The 10031-nt window shown below is 41.7% G+C and overlaps 1 protein-coding gene across 4 annotated transcripts; it reads left to right on the forward strand.

The window, feature by feature from the left end:
• Positions 1-334: 334 nt before the first annotated feature.
• On the forward strand, positions 335-9562 carry CIPC (CLOCK interacting pacemaker). Of its 4 annotated transcripts, none has more exons than XM_041471921.1 (4): positions 335-396; positions 2236-2422; positions 3330-3499; positions 6984-9562. In XM_041471921.1, exons 2-4 carry the CDS (start codon positions 2344-2346, stop codon positions 7860-7862), a joined length of 1128 nt encoding a protein of 375 aa, XP_041327855.1. In that variant the 5' UTR covers positions 335-396; positions 2236-2343; the 3' UTR covers positions 7863-9562. The 4 variants fall into 4 exon arrangements, with proteins under 4 accessions (XP_041327855.1, XP_041327856.1, XP_041327858.1 ...); XM_041471922.1 differs by having other exon boundaries at positions 372-491; XM_041471924.1 differs by lacking the exon at positions 335-396 and adding an exon at positions 847-868 and having other exon boundaries at positions 3310-3499.
• The last annotated feature ends 469 nt before the right edge of the window (positions 9563-10031 follow it).

The raw sequence follows: 10031 nt of genomic DNA on the forward strand, positions 1-10031 counted from the left end.
TCTGTGGTTCCCTTTTTTGCCCTGTTTTCCCTCACTGAGACAAGTTTGAGACCTCTCTGATGCTTTCTTCATATCTCCTCTCTCATTCATGGACTGAGAGAGGCTGCACAAAAGCCTAACTTCCTACGTGAGGAAGAATCGTACTTTTTTGTACAGCATTCGGGAGGCCCAGCAGCATGGCAAGCTCCTGCCTCCGCTCACCCTGCCCGGCTCCCTCACGGGCCCGGGCGCGGCACCGAACGGCCTCACAGCCGCCCCCCTCGCCGGCCGGCTCTGCGCATGCGCGCTCAGTCCGCGGCGGCCGCGCTCCCCCTCGGCGGCCGTGAGGGCGGGGCGCGGCCGGGGCGGGTGCGGCGCATGCGCAGCGCCGCCGAGCTGTGGCGGCCCCGCGCCCAGGTGAGGCGCGGCCCGGCCCGGCCCGGCGGGAGGCGGTGGTCGCGGCCGTGAGCGAGCGGTGGCGGCCCTGGGGCCCCGGGACTGTGCTGTACCTGGTGCGCCTCGCCGTGTGGCGGGGCGGTGGCTCGGGACCGGCAACCGAGTGGCTCGGCCCGCCTGCGCGAGCTCTCCTCGTGCCGCAGGAGCCTGGCGTGTGGGCCCGGGAGGCGGTTGGGTGGGATCAGCGGGAGGGACGGCCCTGGACGACGGTGTGGGCGCCCGGTTGTAAAGGCGGTGCGCGGCGGAGGTCCTGCCCGCCGGGCCCGGCGCTGGCCCGGGCATGAGCTGGTTTCTCACGCCCGTGCCTCGGGGGTGTGGCACTTCTGGTTTGTTTATTTTCGGTTGTGGTTGTGGTGTTTTGCCTTTTTCTGTGAGAGAAGATGATGTGTCAACCCTTCCCAAAGCTTCACTTGATGCAAAGCTGGCAGATGAGGTGTTCTTACTTTATTTCTAGCCTCTTTCTGTTTCTTGTTTTGGTTTGAGATGGTTTTGATTTTTTGGGGTTTTGGGGGTTTATTTTAATTAGCATTTCTGCTTATCACTTTCTTAAAAAATACATTTCTTTTGGAAAGGGTTAAGTGATGAAAGCATGGATCAGGACTTAAACCACTTCTTCCACTGCAAGGATAGCATCTAGGTTGTGCTTGTGTAACCATGTTTGATCCATACCTGTTAGGAGCCAGGCAGGGAGGTGTGACTGAAGATGGAAAGTAAAAGTGATGCAAGCAGCTACTTGAGGAAATTTTCTTCTGCTGACCATAATTCCATCATTCTTGTAATAGTCATATTCCTATTTCAGAACTCAATACTGGTGCTAAGATTCAGTATTTTGGAGCACACTTCTAAAAATGTTGGTAGGACCTGAAGAAGAAACTTGCATTTTGGGGTAGATTATTTCAGAATGTCTGTTGCAGTGTCATTTGAAGCAGCCTGTACTGCATAGTGCTGCTGATGGACTGCTGGCCTGACTACGATGCAGACTCCTGAGTTCCCATTGTTGTAATTCAAATATAAAACTTAACAATGAGACATAACTTCAGTGGGTTGCTTTATAGGAAAATAATTTCTGCACTTAATTCTGTCAGTTTTCTGTTAGCCAATTTCTCAACTGCCTTCTTTAAGAGAAGTAGAAACTTAGTCTTACTGAATGCTGCCTACCTTCAGAAAGCAGCTGAAGGTTGTGTAGTGTGGGAGGCCATAATGTTATTACATTTTTCTGATTTTCATAGCTTTTAGTTTCAGCTTTTCAGTGTTTTCATTCTGGGTGTGGGCATTTCTAAAACTCTTTCTCCCCTAGGAGTGTATTGCAGTGTGTTGCTCTTTCAGCAGCAGATTTCTTTAGCCCCCTGTGTGTTCACTGATCACTCATTCTTTTCTCTGATGACTTACTCTACTCTTGAGAATGAAACAAAACTGTTAGCAAAACCACAGCTTTGCAGGTTCAGCTGTATTTGTTGTAAGAGCTTCACCCAGCACAACTGTCTTATTTTGCAATTCAGCCCTTGGGACAACAAAGCTTTCGTAAGATAAATAATGCCCTGAGTAATTCCAGTTCTTGAAATAAATGTTGTTATGAATAGCCTTTAATTTTTAGTTTGTTTTACCTTTTTGGGATGGAAAGACACGTCCAATACATTAGCTTTTGATGTGAATTTCATTCTTTCAGCATTTTGAGATATTTCTTAAAGTCTGCAGTTAGATCACTGTCAGGATAAAGGGAGATCTGCAGCTATCCTCCGTTGTTGTCTTATACTGATGGAACTTTGTTTCGGTCCTTTTTGTTCTTAACTGTTGTTGTAGTGCCTCAATGGAAAAGGTGCTAAAAGCTGCCCACGGCACTATGGAAACACTCAGACAAAATAGACATCTACTGACACCCGTGAGGAATTGTTGGGCAGAGTGACAGAAATGAAGAGCTTCAACCATCGCTTCAACCATCGCTTCAGTATGGCGGCAGCTGAATCTGACAAAGACTCGGGATATTCAGGTTTAGAAAAACACTGTGTTACCTTTTTTGTGTGTTACCATGCTGAGGCTGTGCTTTAATTGGTGACGTTCAGCAAATCTGAGTAACCCCTTCCAGTTTGTGTCTCATTACCTTGGAGGGCCTTTCTATGCAAGATTGGTTTCACCAGTGATCATCTTACCACCAAAGTTTTTTGAAATGAAACATTACCAAATTACAGAGGTCATCCTGTGAATTTGAATGGCATGGGAATTTAGAATTAATGAAATAATCTTAGACTTTAGAGTCTAGAAGTGGGGATGTCAAAATTATTTTAAAATTAAAAATTGGATTAATTAATGATTGGATTATGCTGCCCAGTGTCTCTTATGAGCTGACCACATTGTCAGTAGAGCCTGATAAACTAGAGGGTGGTGGTTATAACATCAGTAAAATAGTAGTCATGGTGTGCCATTTTGGTACTCAACAAAACTGTGCAAAAATGACCTTTAAACAAGAAAAAAAGCACTTCTATGAAAGATATCTGCTTCGCTGGGTTTTAGATAGAAAATGTCAAGACGCAAAATGCCTGCATCGCAAAACATGGATGTGGCAATGCTGGAATCTGTAGTGCTTTGCTGTATCAGTTTTTAGAATAATGCAACCTTCATGATACTATACAGTCCCTTGGACACTAAGTATGAGAGAAAAGAAAGTAATAGATTTTTGTGGGAGAAAATGTCTTTATAAGAACTGACCTGAAATACAAAGCCTTTTGATTAGTGGCTGTCTGACAGCTGTCACAGCAGCTTTAATTTTGTTGATATTACAGAACTAAACTTTATTGTTCTTTGTGACTTGAATGAAGGAGGCAGAATATTGGAACTGAAATACAGTAGTAAGCATGTTGCATGTGGAACAACTTACAGCTGAATTCTGCATCTGGCAGATGGAAGTTCAGAATGCCCAAGTGCTATGGAGCAGACGGACTCCGAGGATGTGCTGAATGCGCTGTGTTGGAATGCAGAGGATGGGCCTTGGCAATGCCCAAGGACCACAAGCAGCTCCTTTCCTGCACTGTCTTCTATGGTTGTTATGAAAAATGTGTTGGTTAAGCAGGTAGGGAAGAAATAATATCTTGAAAAATATTGCATGTTCTTCAATTTTTTAAAAAACATTTTTCCTTTCAAAAAAGATTTTGCAATGTTGTTGCAGTCCAGAAAAAAAGCCTAGTAATTTAAGAAGTTCTAGTGTGATTCTCTGTTCTTTTGAGAGGCAGCTGGAATCACTAAGATGAAATGTGAAATACAGAAACTCTGCTCCATCTCCTAAACCTCTTTGTCTCAAAGGAATCCTCCCCCAAACATATCTTCAAGAACGTTATGTGAATAGCACCCAACATTAAACAAAAAGGGTGACTTGCTTTTGAAAGCTGCTCTTCTTTTTTTAATCAAAAAAGATGGTGAAGTAGGATGATAGTTTGTTTCCTCATTCTTAGGTTCTAGAAGTGTTTCAATGGGAAACACCAATCCAGAACGTTATAAACGAGGAAGTTAAATCCTTGGCTGAAGTTAGCTGTGGTACTTCTACTTCAATAGTTGTTTTGCTTAATTGCATGTGATGGCTTACCTTGCAACAATTACAGTCCCTATTTATGTTCTCCAGTATTCTTGTAATGTGTAGTTCCTCCAGCACATCTGAGACCTCCGTGAAACACTTTAACAGAAGGTATGAGAAGTCCAAAGTATGGTCGTATTATTAGACCTGCTGCTCTGTACTCACTCATTTTTGGAGCAGAGCAAAAGTTCTTCAATGTTTTTTTACTAGAATACTTCTGAGAATACAGTGGGAAGGGGAAAAAAGAATATAAATCTGGATTCTTTTTCTACTGAACCTGTTATGACAGCAAACAAGACCTAATATTCCCTTTTAGTATTTAGCAGATTATGTAGTTGTGGGGGAGGTGATTCTCCTCTCTGAGCGTTGTGCTGTATCTTGACAAGAGACAATTTTATTTTATAGTCACATTCCTAGATGTGTGGACAAAATACTGTGTAAACAAATGCTGAAGTTTTTATATGTAAAGTCAGGAATAGGCAGGCTTCACCAAAGGCTGATAGCCCTCGGCCCAGAGCACAAAAGTTGAGACAATTCCTGCACTGATTCCAGTGTTAAATTCCAAGATGTGTTGCAAATAAGAAGAAGCAGCAACTAATAATAAGTAGCTGATATATAGAGAGATATAAAAAAATTCAACCACATACACACACACACACACACATATATATATATAAACCCCTGGTAGTGTAGGAGAAAGGAAATTTAGCAGCAAAGAGTTGGACATGGATAAAATGTCCACACTTGTTTCTCTTGAGCAGTGCATCATAATATCTAACTAGGTATGATTAAAGACAATAATATAAAATTGAAAAATGTTTACTACAATAAAGGAAAGCAACAAGTCTAGGTCAGAATAATAATGAAATGTCTTTCTGCCTTTTTTCATTATGCCTAGTTAGCTCAGATGGTCATCTTTTTAAAATGGCCTTTTCGACACAGTGCTCAGTTGGGCTTGCTGGACCAAAAAAAAAAAAAATAGCAGCATTCAGTTAGTGCTGATTATTTCTTCCAGTTTCAGTTTCCATCAGCATCATCCTTCTGTCTTGGAACCAGTGTGATCCTCTACAGTGGTGGTTACCTGCTGGCCCAATTTCAGAATGTAAAGAGCTAACAGTAATGCTGGTAAAAAATATCAAGTGGCGATTAATGCCAGTGCTGATTGTGGTAAGGTTTTTGTAAGTCTTGTGAAAGTCTTTAATAAGTGGGAAGGCTTTTTAGGCAAGTGATCAAAAAGTTAACTTTCATTTAAAAAATGCAGCAAAACACACAATTTGTAGAGTTAGTAAAATCAAAGAGGCCTTCTCTACTCAAAACGAGATTTTGAGTAGGAGAGCTAGAGCGGAGTGCTACATGAGAAGGAAAAGAAAGAACAGAGATAGGAAGAAACCCAAGAGCAGGATAAACAGTTACCACAGCTCTTTCAGCTTCAGTGATTATGGGGCACTGCCGTGCTAGGTGCAGTTCAGCAGTGCAGTGAATGGCTACTTCTGGCTCCAAACCCTCCAAACCTTCTTAAGGCTACATGTTCTATCCTGTGTTTGTATAGCTACAGTATTTATATGCTTCCTCACTCCTTACATCTCCAGTTACTTTTCTTTTGAATGTTCTTTCTTCTGTGTTAAGGTAGTAATATTTATTTTTACAGGTAGCTGTTCTGTACCCCTATTCCATAAGCATCTTGCCCACTGAACCAAAGCTACATTGTGTCAGAGTAGGTAATTGAATCTTATCTCCAAGTCTCAGTGTCCTAATCAGTGGGTAATACCTGCTTTTGGTAAGTTCCAAGTCCTTTACTGGGGGAATGGACTTTAGCAAAGCATGTTAGCGTTTGCCAGTTTAAAACTTATGAGACTGGTGGAAAGGATATGGATTTCAGATGACTTAATATAGACGAAAAAAAATAATATATGTTTGTGGTAGCTAAAAACTGTGCCTTCAGCAGGCCTGCCAGTTGTGTTCCAAGTTGTAAGGAATTGGAAAAGCAGCTGACAATATATTAGTATAATTGTAGCGGTGATGGCTTAAATATATTAAGAAGTGAGATTTTGCGTCAGAAAGAAATAGTGTCCCTTAGTAGACCATTTCTCCATGTCTTTGGAGAAAAGCAATCATGTTTTTGGCCAGAAAATCTCATGAAGATCTGTAGTAAGGTGTTGGAGGAAAAAGAGGTAATGTCTTGTAAAAATTGATGTTTTCCCCTATATTCCAGAGTATGGCTTGTGGGAGGGAATAAAGCCTTGGGCGTTGTTCTTGAAATAAAATGCTTTTAAGGTTTATCAGTGCACACTGTTTCCCCAGAGGTACAAAGTTAAACTCCTCTGGGTTTACCACAGGCTTTTCTCCTTGCATCGGTTGATATTCACCCTTTTTTTTTCTGTTTCATAGTTTTACATTTACTGAAACTGTGTATTGTACTTCAAATTACAAGACTTCCTGAACAGCTGTTGTGTATCTTAAATAACCACTTCAAAATCTCACTATAAGGATACATTTGAGAAGATATGGGTTGCTACCTTTCAACAAAGAGGGAGCCTGAATTGTTCCTAAAATGTCTGTGCAATCTTTCCTTGACTCTTAAGATGTTTCATAATAGAAAGCTTAATTATTTTCCAGCTTTCCTGTGCACTTGTAGTTTGACCCCAAGTCTGGGTCGAACTTTTTAATGAACATTTTACAATATAAGCTTGCACTTAATCCTCACTTAGGAAAGCATATATAAATTCAGATTGAATTGTTTTTAAATATAACTGCTGTTGCATAGTAAAAGGATTATGGATTACAGCTTTATTTCCAGCGTTACACTCCATTGTCAGAGAAAGAGAAGGATGAGTTTGATGGAAAACTCTTCAGAACACATTAATTGGACAGTATATATTAAATGTAGAAAAATGGCACAGTCTACCTGTTTCATTTGAATTTGTTTTTATGGTCTTCTATGACACTTTTGTAAGACTTGTGGTTTTTCCCTGTTTGTGCTTCTCAGGGGAGTTCATCAGAGCTCCAGTCTTGGACTGTGCAGCCATCCTTTGAAGTGATTCCAGCTCAGCCACAGCTAGTGTTTCTTCGTCCATCAATCCCACCTCCCATTAATCCTCACCCTGTTGGGAAAAAGAGAAATGACTCCACTAATTACCTGCCCATCCTGAATTCTTATCCCAAAATAGCACCACAGCCCTGCAAAAGAGATCACTCCTTTGATCAAGAAGAATGTCAGGAAACCGCTTGCCATAAACGACTCTGCACAGAAGCACCCAAGATTGAGACTTCTCCTGGACTGATGAGCACAGGCTTGCCTACTAGTTCTTTTTCCCACCTACCAGTTAGCTTTAAGACCCCTCAGGATTCTAGCCAGCAAAGTCCTTCAGCTCTGGTGACAAGTGGAAAACTGTCAGCTCTTCCTGGTTTTCATCATGTTTCCAGTGATGCTCAGAAAGCGCCAGGTTTGACTCCCCTTTTGCCTTTTGGAACTCTGCAGGCAGCAAAGTGCGCCCTTCATGAGAGCGAGAATGCGTCACAGACTACAATGCCTTCTGCAGTGTGGAGCCCTCCGTTGACACCAGAAGAGATTTGCACTACCCCTGAGCTGCTCTTGCAGCAGCAAAGCAAGTGCAGACGCTTTCAGAATACACTTGTTGTGCTGCGCAGGTCGGGATTGCTGGAGATCACTTTAAAAACCAAGGAGCTCATTCATCAGAACCAGGTCACGCAGGCTGAGCTGGACCAGCTGAAGCACCAAACACAGCTTTTCATAGAGGCAATAAAGAGCAATGCTCCACAGTCATGGGCAGAGCTAGAAGCATCCCTAACAGGATCTGATAAAGCTGATAGCAACCTCGAAGACCCCACTTATCCCAACATGTAGTAAAAATGTGCAGAGCTGTTGGTCAAGTTATTTCTGTGCCTCCTTTTTCCTGTCTCAGACTTCTACTTGAGCATTTTTTGATTCCAAGATTTGTAAAGTTGCATTGCCATTAACAGTTTGTCTTCAGAGCCAGCTGTGGGACTGGAATAGCATGGTGGGTTCCAGGCAGAATGGGTACTTAGTACTGCAGTGTGACCTTGAATTTCATGCTAATTCTGTGTAATTCCTTGGTCTGAAGAAGTTTGTATATGCTCTGCTAGCATGTTCCCATTCTTGAAGTGAAGACAGTCATTTGCAGTATTCTGCAAGCATCTTCTTATTCCCATCTTCATATAGTTGGTTCTGAGAGTGCAGCAACAGAACAGGCCCCACTGTTGGGCCATCATCAGTTCCAAGTAGGTGAAAGGAGTTGGTGTGAGGTGAAATTAAGTCCTTCTCCCATCTCCTTCCTTATTTTTTTATTTAGAGAAATTGAATAGAGAGGAGAATTTGAAGTTCAGAGTATGTATTTTTAGGAAGCGATTGCCCTAGAAAACAAGATGATGGGCTCAGGGTACCTAGAGATGAAAGAGGCAGAAAAAGTGAAGTCCAATCGTAGCTTGAGACCAGGAAAAATGAGTCTACCAGTGACCTTCTCCATTCTATTTCCAATGCTCTAATAGAGTAAAAAGGAATGAAAAACTTGCTTTGCAGGGCAGTACCCTCTGACTTAGGGAGATTTAGCTGGTGGAAATCTCTCATAGTCCATATAGTACCGCATGGACTTTTTCTCTGACAGTATGGAGGTTGGGCTGAAGTGGGTGTGCTTACAGCTAATGGGCCTTTCTGCTGGTGTAATTTGTATAAATATATTTTCAATAAATCTGTGAATAAAGTTCAGCAGCTGGTTAGAAATCTCCTACTGGGCATCAGTCCAGACTTAAATAGTATTTACTGAACTAGAAAAATCCACTCTGGAACTCATACTTAAATCTGGGGCTCCTTAGAAAGCATATCCCTGGATAATGGGAAACCTTAACATCTATACAAAAATAAGGATATTGCAGGTCTCTGGTGATAAATATGTTATCAGGTACCATTCTGTTCAGTTTTCTTAGCTGCCTTTATTCCTGGGAGCCCTGATAAAGCTTTAAAACAACAAGGGCTTTCCTTTCTTGGCTGCAATATAATAAAATAGGTTAGCTTGGAAATGCATTTGGAAAATTAGTTGACTACATCAGGACCAGGATAAGTCCAGATTCTGCGCAGGATCTGAAAGTGGTCCAGTAGATTTGAACAGAAATGTTAGTCTCTGAATGGAAACTGTAAACAGTGAACTCACGGTTTCTTTTGATCGTCAAAGCAGCAAGATTTGGTGTTAACATGTTAGCTGAAGACAGTCTTGGTCTGATCAGTCAGATGGCCTGCTGCAGCTTCAGCTATTGTTGACAACTTACAAGTGGAGTAGCTTGATGGGTCAGACAGACTGGTTTTTGTATTAAGTTTTAATAAATGTTGGTATTTTTGATTACTTTTATTATGTCTTTTTGAAATTCTACTGTTCTAGTTGGAATGTAGGTATTTTCTGTACTTTCAAAGCCCGTTGCTAGCTCTGAATACAGTAGCCTAACACCTCTGTTATAGAACATGACCTTTTTGCTAAAACTTTACAGAAATTGACTGTGAAATATGAATGAAATAAAGTATGTCCTTGAAAAGTTTGTGGATTACTTAGTGCTGTTGAACTGCAAAGTCCCTGGTTCCAAACATGCTTTAAGTACAGCACCACAGCAGCATGTGGGAAAGTGCAGATACAAAAGTGATACTATGCTGTATCTCTCTGAAGAGAGTCATGTGAGCTTTAACAGTATCTATGAATTAAAGGGTCTCTGGGAGGAGCATGCATAGAAATGGGCTGTACAGAACTCTAAAAATATATTGTCGTGGGTGACCACTGCCATGGATCTGTCATGAACAGCGTGGAAGGATTTTTCCATCTCTGAGCTGTTGTCTCCATGATGACTGTACATTATGCTCACCGTCTGTGCAGGGTGAACTCCTACGCTGTGTCAATCCTGTCAGCTGGGTATGCAGAAGTTTGAAATTGTGAAGTAAGAATCTTGGCTACTGAAAGAATTACTGGAGTAAAAAATATTACACTCTTCTCTTGAAGAAAATTCTCCAACTAAA

Source organism: Pyrgilauda ruficollis, unplaced genomic scaffold (assembly GCF_017590135.1).
Source record: "Pyrgilauda ruficollis isolate IOZ18807 unplaced genomic scaffold, ASM1759013v1 scaffold28, whole genome shotgun sequence".
Classification (NCBI taxonomy): Eukaryota; Metazoa; Chordata; class Aves; order Passeriformes; family Passeridae; genus Pyrgilauda; species Pyrgilauda ruficollis.

Coding starts and splice junctions, on each gene's coding strand:
- CIPC (XM_041471921.1), top strand. CDS start 2,344: ATGAAGAGCTTCAACCATCGCTTCAACCATCGCTTCAGTATGGCGGCA. Junction 2,423..3,329: donor CAAAGACTCGGGATATTCAG/GTTTAGAAAAAC, acceptor TGCATCTGGCAG/ATGGAAGTTCAGAATGCCCA. Junction 3,500..6,983: donor AAAATGTGTTGGTTAAGCAG/GTAGGGAAGAAA, acceptor TGTGCTTCTCAG/GGGAGTTCATCAGAGCTCCA.